The following is a 21,371-nucleotide window of genomic DNA, read 5'->3' as shown; positions in this document are numbered from 1 at the left end:
TCCATTCAGATGCCTTGCAACCTCTTCATCATTAACTGACTGACTTCTGCTGTCATGGCCAGATGACCTCAAAGAGATCAGATGTTTTCTCTGAAAATAATCTTACTGTGCACTTCCATCATAACTTTATTTGGAAGTACCTAAGTACTTCACAAATACTCATGAACTTAAGTCTCCTGGTACCTACATTCAGTCTGCATAGTTAGAAAACAAATATCAAACTCCTGTTGTACCCACTTCCTTGCATTTCCACACTAACTGTCCTTCCCCTGGATGGTACACTGTTCTTCACTGTGGTTCCAACTCCCAAGCCAGGAAACAGCAAGGGATTTGGATGACTGGATGGGTGGTGGGGAATACAAAAATCCCTAGGAAGCTTCAAAGGCTATCCTCTGGGTTTCCCAATGGATGGACAATGAAAAAGAGGCTGTCTTTGAAGATGGGCCAAGACAAGCCAGAATGCCACTTCTTTTAGAGGTCATTGTTCTGCAGAGAGATGTAGTTTCACTGTGTTCTGGTGCTAGGGAACCTGAAGTACAGGCTTCTAAAAGGTGCTATTTTCAAAGGAAGGCAGCTGCCTGTGCAAATCTTGGGAAAATAGGCATCCTCATTTAAGTTCTGGAACATACATAAAAAATGTTCTCTGGTTACCTTGGCTGACTGAATTATAAGACTTAATCAGTTTATCTTTTGTAAGAATTTCAGGAAGAGGAAAAAAAAATAGGGTCAGACCCCACTGCATTGAAACTAGTAAAAAAACCCAACAGGACAAAACAAAACCTCCCAACAATATATGCTGCCATGTATGCAAGACAATAACACTTGTAGCAAAAAGTGAGTTAAATGCACAGAATGTGGCTGAAGGAAGACTAAGAAAATGTATTAAAAGATAAATTGAAACTCAGAATGTTGTATAAAGAGATATGTTTTAATAATATGCAGCAGAATTAAATTAGGAAATGGAAAATGTAACTGTTAAATAGGGGGGAAGCATTTAATAATGACAATCTAAAATGCTCCAGAAGTGTATTCTAAAGGAAGCTCTGAAGAATTTCACTGTATCATTAGGACCTGGACTGACTAAGATCTGGAAATTTCCTTTGTGAAAATAATTTCATACTGAGGAGAGAGACAATTTAAAAAGTTGTACTATCACTTTTAGTTCTCAGACCTGCTTGAAGGTTATTAGCACAGCATCTTCCATTTAAACCTGAAGTTTAGGACAAAATAAGGCCAACACTATGTGATAATACAACAAAAATCTCAAAAACATCAACTTGGAGAAGAAGCTACTTATGGAAAAACACAGTAAGAGCAAGTGATAGAAAAATGCTCTTCAGTTTTTTTCATATGAAGGGGTTTTTTAGGTATATTTTTACACTTACATTTGAGTTTTGGTTTATTGACTTAACATTCAAATGTAAAGTAAATCTGCACCTTCAATCCTACCTTATTTGTCCCCAAATGGACACCACCTATTCTCTGAAGATAAGAAAAAAATATTCTTAGGCATGCATATACATTCATGTTTCCTCATAGATTTACAAGAAATACAAACCTGTATGGAAGCAGGTGGAATCTTTTGCATCATGAGGACAGCAAGAGTATTCCTCCAGCCAAAAGCTTGTTGAAATCATTCATCTTGACTCAGGACAAAAGGTAGAACTGGCTCATTTGGACTGTGCATGGGGTGTCACTTTGCCACCATATTAAAAAAAAAAAAAAAAAAAAAAAAAAAAAAAAAGATGCATCTGTTTGCAGTGGAAGCCTCACTCTCTCTCCCTACTCAGCTGTGTCAGCTCTGCCAGTAATGAGCATAAGCACTAATATCACTGGGGTTTGTTCCTTTGCAGTCAATCTCCCACACAGACTTATAAATGCGACTCTGATGGCAGTACCAGCCATTATGACTCTCACATCAAGAGGCTGATGCACACTTAAGGCTTGGGTTGATTACCTGTCTTTGAAAGAATCTTTCTCAATATTAATCAAATTGGCCAGCTTCCAGCAGCAAAGTACCAATGCCTAACACAGACACCACACCCCCAGCTGTGATTCTGCCCTATAGTGGATCTAATATGGATCTAATATAAGATGTGTAAGAGCAGGAAGGACTGAATGCTCCAAATGGCCTCAAAGATAATAGCAAAAAGCATACAGAAAAGTACAGTAAATTAGTTTCCTTGTATAAATCCCATTGGAACTCTGTTTAAGTTTTGTCTGTGGGATTCTTCCATCAGTGATAATTACCAGGGCTGAGGGAACTAGGGGTAGAGTGGGGCCAACTGCTTCAGTCTCACCTCCCTCTTGCATTGGCAAGACAATTACAGCATGCCTACAGCTTGCAATTTTCAAAGCTGATTCAGAATCCATGCTGGTTTATAACTGATTCTACCCCCCATGAACGAACATGGCTTTTTCCCTGATCTCTTTTCATTTACTGGCAACAAAACATAAAAATTCCAAATGGCCTTCCAGGATTTATGCAAAGTCTTCATGGCCCAGGCTGCCTTTCACCACGACATTTTCTTGGTATGGCAAGGACTCTAAAATGCCTCTTTTCCAGCACTTTGGAGAAGGAACCACTCCAGAAGTTTCCATTTTTCAGATATTCCCCAAGAAGATGCATGATGTTTTACACATGAAAGTGATGATAGTTTTATTAGGATGGTCAATGAAATACCAGCAACATACAAATACAGAGAATATGGTATGTCTGAACAATGTGCCTATCTCAGAAATTTAAAATGAAGCAATTAAAGGTCATACACTCAGTCCACATTACTCCCAAATGAAATGACTAATCCCAAGGCATGATTTGCTAAAGCAGCACTGCAACCTATAACTTGAATCCCACCACCTTAGGGAGACAATTACTGCTCTTCCAGCAGCCAGTCTTGCTGACCTTAGGAGCTGCAGAAGATACCTTTCACTTTCTTTGGGGACTTGAGAGGACAGAAGGTGTCCCAGAATACCTCCATGGAGAGAAAATGACTGTGAACCAAGCCTCTGACAGTCCAAATGTTTTACTGTGTAACAGGAACTGGCATGCAGCTTGGATTCCAGAGTTACCCAACAATGTGGCCTCTGTGGCACCTGCTGGTTTTCTCCTTCTGACAGGAGCAGTTCAGAATAAACAGTAGAGCCTGTACCAGAACAGCCCTGCTGCAGTTCATGAGACCCAGCACCATTACTAGAGCTCTAATACTGATCTGCTGGAAAGATACAAGCAGCTCAAGAGACACTGGGTGCACATCAACTTGGCCACTCCCACCACCCTGTGCGATCCACAGGGGGAGATAATCATAGAAAAAGAAGTTACTCCCAAAGTTCCTGTATTTTGGTCCGCATCAACTCCAAGATTCCTTCCCAGCTCTCCCAGGGTCCTTAAGATTGGAGATATTTTAATGGCCTTGAATGGTGAACTGGGCTGAAAGGAAGTGTCCTTGATTTCACCCCAAAGCCTAAGAAAAGATAGCAGAGGTCACAGGTGCAGCATCAACAGGAAAGCAAAAATAAGCTCCCCAAAGGCATAAGAATGCCTTATTGCCAACACCAATTTGCAATGGAAATGTGATTCTATCCCCCTCTCTTCCTAGAAATGCTAATCTTCCATTAGTCTTAAAAAAAAAAAAAAAGGTAATAAAAAAGCCCAATCAAGCTGTTGTCTAACAAGACAGAAATCCTGCCTGGAAGACCAAGATGAATCAAGCCAGAACACTGCCAATTTTATCTTGGGAGAAGGAAGGAGAACAGTGGCTTTAAACCTTCTAGAGCAGTAGCTGTGGGAGCACATCAGCTGGATCAGGGAGGAAAAAAAAATCAGATAGGAAGCAGAGCATTCTCCTGAACAGATTATGCTAAGAAATGGCTCTGGAGTTACTGCTCCAAGGCTGTAAGCAGAAACAGTAGGCTCAATTGCTGTGGAAAAAAAACCCCAAGCCCTAGCAAATGCCCAAAAAACTGAGAACAGAGATCCTTGTCATTAATTGGTTAGGAACACTCCATAATTACAACAGTTGTGAGAAATAAATTTGGAGTGCCTTAGCATGGATGAAAGAAACCTTAGTTGTTGATCACTGCCCGTATGGAAGGCAAAAGGTCACAGCTAAGGCTAGCCAAGTTTTTTGGGGTGGTTGGTTTTTTTTTTTTTTTTTTGTATTTTTTTTTTTTTTTTGTATTTTTTTTTTTTTTGGTTTTTTTTTTTTTTTTTTTTTTTTTACCCTAAGGCTCGAGTGAAAGGGCAGACCATGTCTCTGGGAATCCATCATCAAAATGGTACCGGACCGCCTTCTCCATGCTAAACGCAGCGGACAGGACAGGCGAGCCCTGCCAAGGAGCCGAAGTTCCCTGAGGAGCGACCCTCGGCAGCGGGGCCGGCGGGGCCCTCTGGACGCCCCCGGGCCGGAGGGGCTGACTCGGGTCTGGCCGCAGCACAGGCCACTCAGAGCCCCTAAAGCACCCTCCTCCTCCTCCTCCCGGCCAGGGGACAGGACCCGCTGAGGGGCAGCCGGGGATCTTCCCGCAGCCTCAAGGAGAGCGGCGGCGCCCGGAGACGGGGCGGGGATAGGGCCCGCCCTCTTCCCTCCCTTTTTCCCTTCCTCCTTCCTTCCCTCCCACCCCCGTGACTCACCCGCCGCTCCCGGCGGCGAGGAGCCGCCAGCGCCGGAGCTACCGCCCCGCCCCGGCCCGGCGCTCCCCAGGGGCCACCCCCGCCCTCCCCGAGCGGGCAGGGCGCTGCCCCCGAGGGACGCGTCACCCCGCAGCCCTGGAAATAGCTCAGGGAAAGGGACGGCCGCGACAGATCCCTCCCCCCGTCCCGTCCCGCCCCGCCCGCGCTATCGCTCCGCACCCGCGGGGCCCGTCCCTGGAGCACCGGCGCTCCCCGCCCTGCCCCGTGTCCCCCGGCCAGCCGGCCGCCCCCCACGGCCCGCTGCTGCGCCTGCGCGCCGCCACCGCCTGCGCCCCCACCGCCCCGCCGATTTGAATATGCTAATGAGCAGTTACCGCGGCCCTATGGTGGAGCGAGGAGGAAGTCACGTGGGGCGGGGACGTGTCCGTGAGGGGCGGGTCCGACCTACCCAGGCTGCCTTAAAAGCGGGCGGCGAGCGAGGAAGCGCCTCAGTCAGAGCGAGAAAGTGCCGGGGTGGCGGGGCTGCGGCTGCTCCGCCTGAAACTTCTGAGTAACATCAACAGGGGGAGGGGAGGGCGGGCGGCGGTGGAGGAGGAAGGTGGTGGTGGGGGGAAGGCTAGCCAGCAGCGCAGCCCTATCCGCCTCTCCCTCATAAACCAGCCTGTGTTGGGCTGAGCAGGCCCCTCACACAAAGGAGGGCAGGGCAGGCAGGGCTGCCCCCCCTTCCCCCCCGCCTCGGCAGAGGGGCAGCGGGGAGGCGCCCTTCCCCGTGCACAGCACTCACAGCCACTTACTCCTCTCCCGTCCCCCGTCTTCTCTTCTCTCTCTCCCCCCTTCCCCTCACCTCCCCCCGCGGTTCTCCCCTCAGCCCCCCGCCCGCTCTCCATGTAGCCGTCCGGCCGCCGGCCCCTCCGCACTATGCCCATCTTACTCTTCCTGATAGACACGTCCGCCTCCATGAACCAGCGCACCCATCTGGGCACCACCTATCTGGACATAGCCAAAGGCGCTGTAGAGACTTTCATGAAGGTACCGGGCTCTGCCTTGCGAGAGGAGGCGAGAGAAAGCGAACGAGAGTGACTGTGCGGGGCGGGGAGGGGGCGGCAGGGAGCGGGGGGCTGCCTGGGCCGGGGTCGCGGGGCGAGGGCGGCAGAGAGCGAGGGAGGGAGTGCGTGTGTGTGCGGAGAGGGAGGGAGGGGAGGGCCGGGCCGAGCCGAGCCGGGGGGCTCCGGCGGCGGCGCCGCCTCTCGGCTCACCCTCTGCTTTGTCCCCCGCGCCGCAGCTCCGAGCCCGGGACCCGGCCAGCAGGGGAGACAGGTACATGCTGGTCACTTTCGAGGAGCCTCCCTACGCTATCAAGGTAACCCCCGCTCACCCCCCCCTCCTCCCCGGCCTCCTTCCGGCCCGTCCGTCCGCCCGGCCCCGGCTGCCGGCGGTCCGGGGCAGCGCCGCACGCTCGGGCTCCGGCGGCGCTGACATCAACATGGCCGACGCTTTTCCCCTGTGCGGTGTGTGCGAGCAGCAATGAACTGTGGGGGATATTTATTCAAGTTGGGAGAAGTGACAGCAACTCCGAGGAGAGTTCGGCTTGGAAGGGGCGAGCCGGGGGAAGGACCGACTTCAGGCCGGAGAGTCCCGGACTCGGAAGGGGACGGCACTTCCCTGGCGGGGGCGGGGGAAGGGGGCGGTGGGTCCACATGACACAGGACGGTGAACCTGTTGGAGGTCGCTTCCATCTGGGCAGGGCTCAGGGAGGATGATGTAAATAGCTTTAAGGTTTGGGCACCGGTGTCCTGAAATAAATTTGTCCCGTGGAGCGAATCAAAAACGCTCGTTTGGTAAATGGGGAGTTCTAGGGATTAAGAGAAGTCCGTCATTTCAGACTTTGTGGGGCGACATCAAATACTGCTAACTTGTGAGGTGTTTCGTTAGCATTTGTAGTGAGCTGCATGCAGCAGGGAAGGCTCTTTGTAGCCTAACAGGAAAACAAAACTTGTATCTGTAGAATCTTCTCATATTTCTCTTTACAGGCTGGCTGGAAGGAAAACCATGCAACGTTTATGAATGAGCTGAAAAACCTTCAAGCTGAAGGACTTACGACTCTTGGCCAGTCCCTAAGGACAGCTTTTGATTTATTAAACTTAAATAGATTAGTAACTGGCATAGACAACTATGGGCAGGTAGGTTGACTCTTACTAGGTGGAAAAAAATCTTAAAACACAAACTTCCCAGAGACAGCAATTAGCTAGTTGTCCAAAGTGGCATCTTTATGGAATATTCAATATGGGGGCTTCTTCAAAAGTAAGCAGAGCTCAGCTAGCTTGAAGAAATACAGTCAGTGAGTATAGTTTGGTGCCCAACTTACTTTTTTGGTTCTTTAATTTCAGTCATTTCTCAGTTTTTAAGCTGTGCTGTAGCCTCCAAGTTGACCTTTTCAGTTCGATTTTTTTTTTTTTTTTTTTGTCAAGTCTGTGTTCACTACCTTGGCTGGTGAGCCTGATAGGGCTATGAAAACTTTGCTTTCTCTATACAGTGCTGAACAGTTTGGGAGATGAGCCATTTTTCTAACAACACTGCATGTCCAAAAGTACTGGAAGGAGCACAACTTTTTCAAAACACTTTCTTTCCAGTGAGTTTACCACAACATTTCTCTGCATACATGTATATTTATAAACCTGCCTGTTGTATCAGAGCCTTGATAAGCTGTGCTTTTTAAATCTCTCTGTTGCAACTATGCCTTTGAAACAGGAGGGTTTCGGTGTTGGCCAACATTCTTGTGCTCATTAATATGAGCTGCTAAAATACAGACCTTGTAGGTTAAACGTGTGCATTAGGACTCATACAGAGTTCTCTCTGGTGCTGGATCAAAGCCTGGATTTGCCTCACTCAAAGGATGCTACTAGTATTGGGCAAAGTATATCATGTACTTTTCATGTGGGGCATACTAACTTGAATCTCCCCCTTTTGTTATTCTCATGTAATTCTGTGTCCACTATCTGAGGATTAATACTTAGTACTGCTCTTGATATTTAACATGGGACTGTGGTTGTCAACGCAAGTCCCTCTTCTTCCCCCTCTCTTTCCCGTCTAAGCAGAGTTTGTGATAAGATGCCATGTTTGTTTGTGAAGGAAATTTGTCATGCTGCACTGTATGGCTTCCCCATGAGATGAGCAGCCGAGCCTAAACATTTTTAAAATGCCCGTTCAGTGATGAAACTAAAAGAAAGTGCTAGTTCCACACATGGGTTTTTTCCCTATGGCCATCTGCTTGTCCTCATACATCTGTGTGTAATTTTCCCATTTTTCTGGTGTTTTTGTTTAGTTACAGGAGCTATATGAATCTTTCTTGAGCAGTTAACCCCTGTAGGCCCACACACAAAATTTTTGCTCTTTCCCATTGCCACTGATAATTATTCTAATTAAACCCATGTCAAATAATTTGCTCTAAGTGAACCAGCTGTTCTCAACTACTCAAGTGGGCAGTTGAGCTGTAATGACTGTTTTGACTCACTAGTAGTGTTCATTACTGCAATAGCTGCTCTTCTGCTTGTGAAGCAATGACTTTTTCTTTGTCTGATCAGTTCTGGTTTTAAGTTTCTCTGGGCTTGAACCCACCCTCACTTATGCATGTTTTTGCTCCATTCCACACGTGGAGCTGGCTGTTGAGGAGTTATTCATATGTGCAGTCAGGTGACTAAATAGAAATTTTAACTCTTTTTAGTGTCTGCAAAAATAGATGAACATATTTCAAGTGGCAAGTCATCTCCTGCTAAAGTCAGTTTCCCATTTAGGTTATTCTAACCACATTGGCCATTTTTAAAAAATGTATCAAGTTCCACAACACTTAACTGATCCTTCAGCATTTGCAGGATGAGATCTAGGGCAGCTAATTGTCCTCAGCTTCACATTGGTCTTTAAAACTATGTCTTGATGGCCTGTCATCTTCCTGTTAGTCTTGTCTACAACCTAAAATTTAGTCCATACAAATGGGTGTTTTAGTGTACATGGCATGAGAAACTTAGAAATCCAGGAAAATAAAAATGGTCTAGATGCTCGGTTACATTTGAAATAATTTTCACTCAGAACATAAATTGCTGATTAACTTCTCTCTAAAGCAGCTACAAATATTAAGACTATAAAACATTAGTTAACTGAAATTTACCAGGCATATATTTGAAGACAGTATGTCAGAGTAAGAGAAGATCATTTTACAAAAAAAAAAAAAAAAAAAAGGCAACATATAGACCATCTTAAGTGTGATATTATATAATAAAAACCAAACTTCTGTGAATCTGTGAGGAAATTTCTCTGGCAAAAAATCTTTTGACTGTCATGCTTGTATTTTGGTGTATTGACAAACTTCTAAGATATTTGCCAAGATCCTCTTAATACACAAAGATGAATTGTAAAACAGACTTTCCTTACACATGCAAATGACAAGACATGATGCAACCCTGATGGGATTGTCTGGTTATATCTCCACCAGTGTGATATCTTGTACCCCTGCTGAGTATGAACTGTTTGTTTAAATGGCAGAGTGAGTCACTATGCTCCATTTCTTATGAAGTTGACCAGAGTTCTCCATCAGCTGACCTTCTGAAAAAGAATGATGGCTGAATGGCCATTCTGGAGATGGGGAAAATCTGCTTTGTATTTTCTTGCTACTTTAATGTTTGGATTTCTGTTATGAGTGTTCATCAAACTGCTCTTCAAGCAGATAAGTGCTGGCCTAATTACTCATAAAAGTTGAGTTACCTTGTGATTATCTGATCACAGGATCTCACATTTAGATCTTAAAGAACACTGTCAACACACTTAGATTGTCAAGAGCCTGGAAAACTTTTTCATAAGCTCTTTCTGATGTAAATGCTATAGTATGACTTTATAAATGTTTATATCCCTTACTGAGGAGTTGCTAGATCCAGTTGTTTTGGGGGCTTTTGTCATGAAAAGCTGGTCTTGAAAAGTACACATTTTAAGGTGGCTGTTCCTTTAACTTTTGCAGCACTTTCAGATTGATAATTTCATTATTATACTGCTTGGATCCAGTGATAGTTTTTTTCCCCCTTAGTATGCTTTATGATGATTATGATAGTAGAAGAATAAACCTTCAAATAGGGTGTCAGCTTTTAGTGTTCACTGAAAATAGCAATCCTTTTCACCTTCTGCATTTTTATGGAGAGCTTAGGAAAAAATACAGCATTGGAATATCTCCAGGAAGAAATCAGTTTAAACACACAAAGTTCAGTAAGGGTTTACTGTCACATCACACAAAATGTTGTACTTCATTAGCCTAGTTTACACTTAGATAATTGACTTCTTAGTTTCTCCAGTTCAGTTTTTCCATTATTGCAGGTAGTCTGAAATACCATGCCTTTTACTGGCAGCTTTTTTGTCCTCTTGAAATACACTTCCAGGTCTTGTAACTCTGGCTTGCTCAGCAGGACATGAGTAGTCACAATATAATCAAATAGTTTTGAGTGTAGCAAATGTGCAGCTTGTTATAGTTGATAGAAGGGTTAAATATTGATAGATGTTTCTGTGGAAACAGAAAACATTCCAAATGTAGCTGCTATTACAATAGAGTGAAAATGGTTGAAATGAACCATCAGCTTCAGTTACTTGCAGTTTGTTGTGAGGTTTCTAAGGCTCAGCACTGAATCTTGAGGCAAGTAAGATGTGTATCAATGTTGTTTCCATACTCATTTGCAAAGGACCAATATAGCCCTACCAAAACTGGAATCTGATGGATGTTTGAAATTGTCAAAACTCTGGATTATTGATAGCCTGTGTGTTTCATGTTGCTTGCTATTTGTGAAATGATGAAAGTCTCTTACTCTTTTTTTAGCATTATTGCATAGAATAAGGTTTGAGAGAATGCACTTAACTGAGTGGATTTCAAAGTGACCAAGTTGATATTTCAATGTATTATCACAAATTTTTTTCAGGGTGAAATTGCTTTAATACTACATATAGAAAGTGCTTTTCAAAAATACAAAATTTTTATGAGTTTTTTAAAATCTCACTAGAGTATGTTGCGCATTTTTCAGCAGCGTTGCTACTGCAATGAGATAAACTTCACTTTTAAATGAATCTAATGTAACAAAAGCACATGCTAACTTTGTTGCTCTGAAACAGAAAAGTCAACTATAATGTATCTAATACAAGTAGATTTAGAATAGGTGTTTTTCATTCCCAGTGATGAATAGGATGCTGCCTGGATTTAGATTAGCACAAGAAACACTGTTTGGGTGACTTACTGGGCTGTGTCTTGGTGAAAGCCTTAGTCTGTAGTGTGTTTCACATATGTACTGAAGCATAACTAAATTTTTTTGAGGGAAAACTAAAGTCCAAATAGAATTCAACTGATAAAGAATATATTGGAAACTTAAAAATATGCTCAGAGCTGGAATGACCTATTTCTGACCTGGAAGTTGGAAGGTACCCTGCATATGATGGCATTGGTTTTAAATAACTTAATTTTTTTCCAAGTGTTTTTGTTATGCCACATATGACCATCAAACAACACAATCTTAGGTTAACTGCTACTTTATAGTTCTCTCTGAGTCTATGTTAAGGCCCATTTATAGCTACAGTAGAAGAATTGCAGGTGTGTTCCCACAGTAAAACTTGGCATTGGTCTGTAGCGTTCAGGGCTTTGCCATAATGGCTTAAATACTGTAGCATTCCAACTACAGGTAAAGAGTGTACCTAGGAGATAATGTCTAATCATACTTGTAGGCACAAGACAGCTTTGAGTCACACATTCTAGGATGGCTGCTTGCTTATATGCTTGTCTAGGATCTCCTGAGCATATAAAACCATAACAATCACATGTGAAAGAAATAATGTTCCCAACATGGACTACATTATGGTTTTGCAGTGATATGTTCTGTTTTTTTTAAATTGTTGAGCAAGTTTATTTTCCCAAGAGGCATTTGAGGGTTGTTACTGGATTTTGTTGCTCTCAAAAGTCAAAACCCTTTGAAGTATGGCTTTTGTCTTGGTATTTTGGGATCATAACACACTGCAGTGAAATGGCCTGTGCTGCACGTGCCTCCAAATTTGGAACCAAGGTTTAGGTTTAGCATTTCCTGCTTTGTCATGCTGGCACAGTTGCTCATGCAGTTTGCCTCTCATGTTGGTAGAGGCAGAGATTTGCACTTCCAGAGTAGCTCTCCTGGTCTCTTTCTTTTGCCCCTCTTCCCCAAGAAAACCAAATGGGAGAATTTCAGGCAGTAGTAAACAACATCACAAGTGTAATAATGGCAGAACTATGAGAGGCTTTCTCACAGTCTCCTGTTTTCTGTGGAATAGCAATGGGTTTAACATGAACCTGTATGCCTCCTTGTGTCAAAGATCTGTATGTGAAGTGCTGGTAAAAATCAATCATTCTCATCTGCCATGTGACGAAATTAAGCATATTGGTTTGAACTCAAACCTTTTAGACCATAGCCTCGAAACATGCCATCTTTGAAATTTTTTGTTAGTTTTGTTTTAGAATACCCTCTAGTGAGAGCTGCAGCAGGTACTCTTAAATTGTTTCTTCACATTGTGAAGTAGAACTGCTTGCCCTTTAGCTGTCCCAGCACAACAAAGTTCAGTAAAAGTCTTAAATGTTTTTAAAATCACTTGTCTAGATTCACTTCCAATTCAGTATATTTTTAAAGAATTTGAAACAACATACCTGAAGTACTTTATTTTTTCCAATGAAAACAATCTCATCAACCTGTTCCAGCAGCAGAAATAAGATACTTGAAACAAATTTGATTTGGAGGGGGCAGTGCCATAATGTGTTCATTCCTAAGTTATCTGCATACATTTTGTCCAGGTACATTGAACAAATACAGAATATGTCATTGGACTCACGTAGGGCACTGATAGTGTTTTCTGATGCTCAGTATAGAGAACGGGTGAAAAGTGGCCCTCCAAGCTTTGAATCCCAGAATGCCAACTTGATTGTTTGCATCTGTCTGTAAGGCATACTCAGCCTAGATCTCTGCTCTGGAACTTGTGACCTCTCATGGGTTCATAGTTGTGCTAACCTTGCTTCAAGTTGTGACTCAGTGTAGTAAAATAAATCAGTGATTGATCAGTGAGATTAATAAATTGGACTGAGCTGTAGTGGTTCAAAATTAGTTTAAAACAGCTAAGTTGCTCCTGCTGTTGTGGTGATAAACTACAGGAATGAATTGTGGGGGAGTCTTGGGGAAGTTATTCTGAAGAATTGCTCTGTGTTCATGGGTTAATAAGCTACTTTTAGTCTGCTTGCCAATACTCTGGATCATTAACCCCCTAAATGTGTGGAGATTTTTGTATACAAGTCTGTCTTTTCTCATTGGTGGTGTGTTTTTTGGTTAGGTTTTTTTTTTTTTTTTTTCCTCTACTTAGTGTGCTGGCAACTGTAGGACTCATTACCCTTCTCCAGCATATGGAGAACAGAGGCCTGGCTTAGCACTGTGAATTGCACTGAGTGAGCCAGAACCAGCTATGTAAAGTCATTGCTGTGAAGCAGAAAGGCTGCTGTAATTAGGGACTTGATCCAGGGCTTGGCAAGGTCAGTTATTTTTGGAATAAAACATTCAGAAATATTTTTAGGGAATATAACCAAAATCATCTTAAACTCACAGTCTTTGGAGCTGACTTTAAAGTTATGTTTGGTATGGATTGTGTTATTTTATTTTATTTTTCTTAGGAAAAGTTTATAAAGGCTCAAATAGAACCTATTTTTAGCAGCTTGCATTTGGTGTGTTCACTCAAATAACTTTAAAAACTCCTGTAAATTATTGGCTGTTTACCCAATTTCAGATGATTCCAGTAGTGAGGCATTTATTAATCTGTAACTAACTGATAAGGTCCATCTTTTTTATAAGTTACAATTTCCATTACCTTAAAAATAAGATACAAGTTGTGATCACAGTTGATTTTGCTGCTTAGGTAGTTCATTTAATTTAAGAAAAAGTTAGTTTTTTCCCTTCTGGGATTATATATCTGTCATATCAGTACTTAAATGTTTCAAATGTTAGTGGCCTTTTGTTCTTCATTTCAATGTGGCTTGTCACTGTTTAGTTACTTGGTGGAATTCATGTATAAAATCCCTGTTCTATAGATGTTTTACTTTTTTTAACTGTCACATAATTGTGAAAGATTGAAGGACTGAATTGTTTTTAAAACTTACCAAGGACCTCATCTAAATTGGAACACTTGCAAGTTAATCAAGAAATTATCGCTTATATAATGTGATATTTAAAACTCAATTAAATCTGTTCTTAAATGAAAGAAACAGGACAAACCTATATACTAACCTGTGATTTTTGAAACTTTGGCTTACTAATGCTGGAACCTCTCTGATTTAGGCAAATGAAAGGATGAAAGTATCTTGAGGTTTTAAGTTTGATGTCTTAGTAAATCTGTGTATTCATCATTCCTTTATTGTTCAACAGGAATAGAGTCTTAAACTGCTTCTTTAACATGCCTTCTGTTGTCATGTGTGCATTATTCAGTATGGAGATTTTGTGTTCCAAAAGGATCTGTTCCTGCTCTGAAACTCGTTTTCAGGTTGCTTTGAGTTGCCTTTTTTGTTTTCTTGCTGTTAGTTTTGGTTTTGTTCTTGGCACAAACTTTGTGAGAGAGTTCCAAAATGACTGACGTTGCGCAATTAAATAGTCTTTAAGTAGTTCATTCAGTGCCAGACTTGGAAACTCCAAATGTGTAAAGTTATGAGCATCTATAAAAATGATACTAAGCACAGTGAATCTTCTTGTGGCGTGTTTCAGGATGGATGTGCAATGAAATCATTGCCTATAGAACACAAACTTGCAAGCTTTAGCGAAGCAAGTAGCTGATATACTTGGATATATTTCCGTGACTTTGTTTTTGAAAGTGGGTTTGATGTCTTTTGTGCAATTCAGATAGCTGGTTTGTCTCTAGCATTTCTAATTATAGAAGTGGTATCTGACTGGATCTTTGATTTTTGCTGTACAGCTTTGACTGGACATGGCTAGTTTAAGGTGACATGTTTGGAGGTTCAATAGTCAATTGAAGTCATAAATGGCTATTTTAAAAAAAGATTTTTGGAGATAATGCTTAGGTCCTAAATACCAAGGAGCAAATGACTTGCTTTCATCCCATTTATTTTCCTCAATATCTTAAATTTCCTTTTCTTAAATGGAACTTAGGTAGCCTGTGTTATGGATATAATGGTTGTTTCAAGAATTCTCCCTTAGTTCTATAACTGATGTGCTGAGGAGTTTGATCTCTGGCTCAGCTTTAGGAGAAGTCTGCTGTTACAATTGTCTTCTGCTTTGAAAGCCTTTTGCTAACTGATTTTTCTTTAAATTTCTTTTTATTTAAGTCTGTAACTTAATTTGTTTCTGGTTACAGAAAGCTTCATACCACCAAACTGTGCTACATACAAACACTGTGTGTGCAAAATTTATTTCATCTAGTGCTAATCTGTGGTGCCAGTAAGAAATAAAACTGAAACTATGTAACTGCTTTGTCATCCTACATAGGTATTCCAGTTAAGAAACTGTGTCTTAGGCATTGTAGTACCTCTTAGATATTTTTTATGTAGTTAACTAAAGAATTGTCTAGAATGTGGGAAATTAATTTGCCTACGGTAACCTTGCTGTAGTCTGTGGAGGAAGACAGCTGAATTTACATTTTGTAATCTCACCTCATGGAGGAAATATTTTTTTAGTAGCCATCCTTACTGTAAAATTGTTGCAATTTTGTTGACTTTGAGTATGAGTGAGTGGAGAAGAAATCATTACTGCTTGAAAAGCGTTTTCCATTTTTTTTGAGGGGGAGGGAGATGATGTGTTAATGGAAGCATGAGTTCAGACCTTGATAAATTCTAGTGGGCCTTCTTAAAACTCTGTTTTTAAGGTCTTCTCCAAAAGATAAAATAATTTGAGACAGAATACTGGGAGGGGTGAGTGGGGAAGTTCACTTCAAAAGCAGAGAATGTGTCTAATATAGTTTAACATTTGTGGCTGAGCCTTCAAAGATGGACAGTCTGCAGCAAAAAAAGGAAGAAGTGATGATAGTATGTGCTTCCATGGTGTCTAGAAACCATGAACCACTTGTTGGGTTAAAGATAGGTTAAGAAATTAGAGTTCAGTTTTGGATTACTTCTTATTTGTACTTAAACAAGAACATTTAGGGGTTTAGATACATTGTTTTAGAAAGGAGGTGTTAAGATGTTCCTGTGTGTTCTGAAGTAGTATACAACCAGAGCATGCCTCAAGTTTATTTTGTTGCTCAAATCACCTCATATGAGGATAAATTTTATTAACTTGTGCCCCCTCTGCTGGCTGGTGTTCCAATTACAAAGTCAAATACAAGTTTACATAGGTGAGGTACTCTGTGATAGGCTATTTTGGCCGAATACCAGTTCATAAATGTGGCTTTTATGTAGCTGAAACTCTGGCAAAACCCATGGGAGTTGTTAATTTGGGAGAATCAGTGGTGGTGTTGAGAGTTGATGTTTTCACAATACAGTTACTGTCTATGTAACTCAGTCAAGACTCCTTAAGCATTTGTCAAACCTGTTTCTTTCCCTCATCCCTTATTGAAGAGGTGTGATCTTTTTACTCACCTTGGGTGTGTATAGTGTTAGATATACAGAGGAACTAGATTTTTGTAGTTCTTGGAACCACACCTGGATCTTCTAAAACCTGCTACTATCACTTCCTTTTCCTCTTCTGGAAAAAAAGAAAACTTTTTTAAAATGGGGTGGTTTTTTTTGTTTTCCCCTTAAAATTTAGAGTTCTCTTCTTTTGGTTGTAGTGAGGTGATCTCTCAAATTATCTTTAATGGGTGATGAATTTTCCTCTGTTCTTTCTGAAACCTGTCTGTAGGTGAGGTAGTATTCCCAAGTGCCTAGCGTGAAGGAAAGGCAGAGCACAAAGTCCTCCCATCTTGGGCACTGTAAGGGAGAGCTAAAAGATTTCAGTATTATGACAGAGGATGCCTGTCCATATTGCAGGTGTGTGTGGACTAGCTCTAATAGTAAGAATCATCCTACTGTCCTGCAGTCCTTTCAGAAAAACACTGGGCATTTTTTCTTGGACATAATGTAATTTATGAGATGGGACTTCCATTAGATTGTTTCATGAGATTCCTCTTTGAGACGGGTGTTGTTGCCTTTGTCGTTAGTCAGGCATCAAGGGCAATTTCTGATTTGTATTAAAATTTCTTTTATGGCTTGAAATATTACCATATTTTGAAACAGTTATCCTGTGTAAAACTCAAACTGGTTGGTGTAGCTCTTGTTGAACTTTGTTCTGTGACTTTTGAAAGTGATCTTGAAATACATCTGCTATACAATTATCAGATCCTCTACTAAGAGCTGCCACCACTGCAAAACTGTATTATATATTGAATAATCAACAGCATCAAGGGAACATATTGAAATCTTTATAGACAGCAGGACAGATGAGTTAGCAACTTTCTTTGTGCATGAAGTCCATCTTGTCAGATCTTAAGCCTGTACAGAATTTGTATGTTCTTCAGCTCTTACTCATTCAAGCTGAAAGCACAGAAGTTTTTCTGACACTGAGGTGCTTCCACTTCAAGGACTCAATTTCAGTTCTAAAACAGACATAGTAAATAAATATAATTGCAAAGTTATTTTTTTCATGCAGTTTCAGTCACTTAGACAACACTGTGATGCAATTTAGAGGTGCTGTATTTTTCAGTCTGGCCACAGAATTATGGTGCTCTTGTGGCATATCCTGTGAAAGTCAGATTTATCAGAGCAAATGTTGTAGTAAAATTGGAATGCCCTTGTTGCACTCCCCCACCCCCAGCATATTCTTTCTTGTGTACTCATAGATCAAAGTTTCACAGTGTGTTTGTGCTAAATATTAATTAGGTGATAGAGTAGCTTCATCTGGGAAAACTTCCATTTAAAGGCATTTTGCTTCTTATCAAGTAATAGGAAAAAATTTACTGATCTCCCAAAGTTGAAAGCATATCCATTCCCTAGTACCACAGTGCATTATATGTATATATATGATTATGGTGTGTGTCTACATACGTTTGAAAATCCTTAAAAGCGAAGTAATTTTTGTAGAGTTTAATTGCTGGATATAAAATGACTAAAATACTGTTGTGATGCCAGTGTATTCAGCTGTGTTTGTGACTTGGGAAACAACTGTGTGAAAACTATAGAATCAGTCGTATTTTATGGACTTTCCGACTACATGGATTAATTCTGTGGGGATAGTAGAAAATAGCCAAAGCTGCTGGAAATGTGAGTGGGACAAGTAAGAAGTTGCACAAGATGCTGCAGTTCTTACATAACTGATGATCAGAGCAGTTGCTAAATACCTCTGTGTACTTGACTGATAGTGTTCTGCCTTGAGCAATGAAGGGGAAAGTCTCTAATAAATGTTGGTGTCTTAGAGATTTCATAATTTTGCTAAAGCATAACTGAAGTTTCTAAGAAACAAAAAGCACAAGCTGTGATGGATTTGGACCACCTGTTTAGTTTGAAATTCAAGTTCAGTGTTTCAATATTTTTAAGCTGTTTATTAGTTATAAAATAGCTTTAAAGTTAACAATTTTTGTCATTCTGACTCTTAGATTTCATTTTAAGCTATTGTTTTTGAACAATGGTTGCTTACAGATTCTCATGAGCATTTGTGAGACTCTTGACCTTCTAAATTAAAAAAACCAAGTCTAAATTCAAAAATTGATATTTCAATTTTGTATTTCCTGGTCAGATGTCTAAATTTACTGAGAGTTAGGGCTGATACTTCTGAAAATGAAAAGGCTCTGCTGAGAGAATATAATGGGAGATAGGTGTGCAATACAGCTTGCAGAGTTTTGTGATTTACTGAAATGTAAGTGTACCTTTTAGACATTTGTCGTGATCTCAAAATGCATTTTTTCCTGTTCCTAGTGACATGTTCTATTCAAAAATATCTACTGAAGTTCAGTTAATGTCTATTTTCAGCTTCCAACCTTTCTTGGGCATGAAGTTTCTGTACTACTAAAAACTTATTTTTGTAGTAGTTGCTTTTTGTGTCATTTTTAGTCTCTAATTGGTGTGTTTTGGTCACGTTTCTGTCTCATCCATTTCTTCAGTTTTGCAACACTTCTGACTCTGAAATTAATATTGAATTAAAATGTGTGCTTTGAGATAACAGTAGTCTTTAATTTATCTTCTCTTCTTGCATATGTAAAGGCCACAATAGCTCTTGAACTGTTTTACCTGTACACTTGGAGGAAGGAAAAAAATCATGTGTGTATTAATTAGTCACACTGAAATTTGATGCTAAGCTTACTTGCCAGTGGGAGTGAATTCCTAGTTGTGAGAGCCTTAACCAGGCAATAATGTGTCCTGATAATTTGATACACTCCTGGCTTGATGTGAGGCTCCCTCTGAGAGCATCACACAAGCTGGGATGGCACGAGGTGCCTCTTACTGTGACTCCTTGTGTATGGTGTGGAGCTCAGTGGTGCTCTGTATTTGTGTGTTATCTGAGCATAGAGCTGCTTCAGCTGGAGACCAAGGAAAAGGCAACCAATGCAGCTGAGATCCTTTGTGTGTTGGAGCAGTCATGAAGCTGTCAAACTGTTCAAATGGAAGTGTTGTGTAATAGTAGTTTTAAGGCTTTGAATCTCTTGCTTGTTCCTTTTTAGCCAAGCAGAGTTTCCCTGGTATTGAACCTGAGTTTTAAGTAACTTTGTTTCCAAAAGAGGTCTGTGAGGTTTTTTGTTGTCTTGGTATGCATCTGTCCTTGAAAACACAGATTGTAGGTGAATGAAAAAATCCTCTTTGTATCTTGTTACAGGGTGGTCAGTCATTAAAACTGTAGGTGCTTCTTCCTTTTTTCGCCACTGCTACGAACTTCCAGAAGGAAAAGCAGTGTGTTGAAAAGGATTTGCTTCTGAAATAAAACCTCATGCTGGTTAGCTAGTTATCAGAGTAAGTGTAAGCAGGCTTATTATTTATACCTTGTTATCCTGAGATGCTTTCCCCAGTGCATTGCAGCATACCTGTAAGCTCCAAAAGAGCTGGTAGTAGTGTACACTGTCACTCACTGTTCCTCTGCATATCCAAAATAATTGGGCTGGACTGAATTAATTTCCTGTGCATTTACAGTCAATGGCGTGTTGCTATGTATTTTGAAAAATATTTCCAAGATGTGTAAATGCTAAGTGTTTTTATTTAAAGTGTATTTCTAGGGGAAGAGAAACAGGAAGTAATTTGATTACTGTAGAATTAGATTAATTAGATAGAAATAAAGTTCTCAACCAGTTGTTGACAGAAGTGCTGTAGTTTAGTTAAAAGAATTGGTAAGTTTTCTGGAATTTAATTTTATGATGTCAGACTGTTGAGAGCTTACATAAATAAAAGGGGGGTTTTTAGAGGAATACTTGACTTAATGCTGGTTTTGAATGCCTTCATATAACTAAGGTGAGGAGCAGGGTCAGAAGTGTCAGTGAGAGTCTTTAAAAATTATTGACATGGAAATTTTTAGTCAAAAATGTATTTCAGTAATAGGCATTTTTACTGAAATTCTTCCATGATACATTTTAATTATCCTTCTGAAAACAAGTTGATTCTAAGTATGTTAGTGATTATCTTTTGTATATGTAAAATGCTTGTGAAATTTTGAAGAGTAGACTGAGGATGAAGACATTTCTCCCTCAGATGTCTTTTGTAGGGATCTCAAGTGTAGCAATTCTTGTTTCCTTCCTTATAGTTTCTTAATCATTCTAAGACCAAATTGTTGAAGGCTTAAACTTGAGATGGGAAAAAAATGAGACAAAGTATAGTTAAGGAATAAAAAAAAGTTTTTAAAGATTATAAGGATATCCAGATAAAAGGTGTTGTTAGAGGTGAAAATTTTAATACTTGTATTTGAAATTGCACCAGAATATTAACTTAGTACTGGTTGTGACATTCTAAATCTGTTATTTTTATTAGTTGTCAATTCATTTTTAGAATAATTTATTAGCAATAGAGTTAAAGTATTTTTATGGTCAGTGTTGTGAGAAAAATATCTAGTTACAAATCCTGCTTTTTGTATTATTTCAGTGCAATGTAATTAGCTTCCAGCTGATGTTTTGCAATTGTGGTAAACTATTAGTTGGCAGAAAAACGTACTGTAATGGTTAAGAATTAAATGAGGCTAAATATTCTTAGGAAATTATTTTAATTAAAATTGAGTGTTTTGAGAGTCCTTAAATTATTTTGAGTAATTGTTTAAATTATGAAGTAGCTTAGCTTTCATGGGAGAGATTGATATTTAATTTGATTTCTGTTTATTTTTTGTGGTAATGGTATGCTATTTGAAAAGAAATTTTTAATCTTTTTTTTTTACTCAGGTTTGTGAAAATACTGACCACTATAAATGTGGTGCTGCCACAGTATTTAAATTGGATATCCTTAACCAAATGTATTTCAGACTGTTAAACAATAGTTCTGTTTGAAGTACAAAATCAGTAGATGATCTTTTATATTTAGTGGATTCTAAAAACGGATTTAAAAGGTCTTTTAAACCTGTAAGTTCTCTTTCCATATTTTTAGAGTAAATCATAAGCATTCATGAGATAGTTTGTCCTTATAAGCAGAACTAGGCTACGGGTTTAGTTATATTTTTCCTTGTTTTCTGAGGAAGAAAAACAAGGCCTTGAGATTAGCAAGAGAAGAATAGGACCTACTAAACAAAATCTCGTGGTGACTTTCATTCAGTTTGTTCTTAACCCTAGGTAGAGT

The 21,371-nt window shown here is 40.3% G+C and overlaps 2 protein-coding genes across 8 annotated transcripts in view; one reads left to right on the top strand and one right to left on the bottom strand.

Annotated features, from left to right (window-relative positions):
- The window catches only part of WDFY2 (WD repeat and FYVE domain containing 2), an 85,079-nt gene extending 79,136 nt beyond the window's left edge, over positions 1–5,943 (bottom strand). The window contains exons 1-2 of one of the 2 annotated variants that reach the window (XM_083885037.1): positions 5,890–5,943; positions 1,559–1,696 (exon numbers count right to left, since the gene is read on the bottom strand). The gene's annotated coding sequence lies outside the window, so the exon portion shown is untranslated. Of the gene's footprint in view, positions 1–1,558; positions 1,697–4,633; positions 4,771–5,889 lie in introns of those variants that run through there. The other variant, XM_083885038.1, reaches the window with a different exon arrangement.
- The window catches only part of INTS6 (integrator complex subunit 6), a 39,263-nt gene continuing 23,014 nt past the window's right edge, over positions 5,123–21,371 (top strand). For 3 of the 6 annotated variants that reach the window (XM_083885019.1, XM_083885018.1, XM_083885015.1), the window contains exons 1-3: positions 5,123–5,662; positions 5,916–5,993; positions 6,664–6,813. In XM_083885019.1, the coding sequence (XP_083741145.1) occupies positions 5,552–5,662; positions 5,916–5,993; positions 6,664–6,813 (339 nt within the window). In that variant the 5' untranslated portion in view covers positions 5,123–5,551. Of the gene's footprint in view, positions 5,663–5,915; positions 5,994–6,663; positions 6,814–7,166; positions 7,263–21,371 lie in introns of those variants that run through there. The other 3 variants (XM_083885016.1, XM_083885017.1, XM_083885020.1) reach the window with 3 other exon arrangements.

Source organism: Zosterops lateralis (genome assembly GCF_965231275.1).
Source record: "Zosterops lateralis genome assembly, chromosome: 2".
NCBI lineage: Eukaryota > Metazoa > Chordata > Aves > Passeriformes > Zosteropidae > Zosterops > Zosterops lateralis.
The sequence above is the reverse complement of the archived record's forward strand: the minus strand, read 5'-3'. Positions and strand labels throughout refer to the sequence as shown.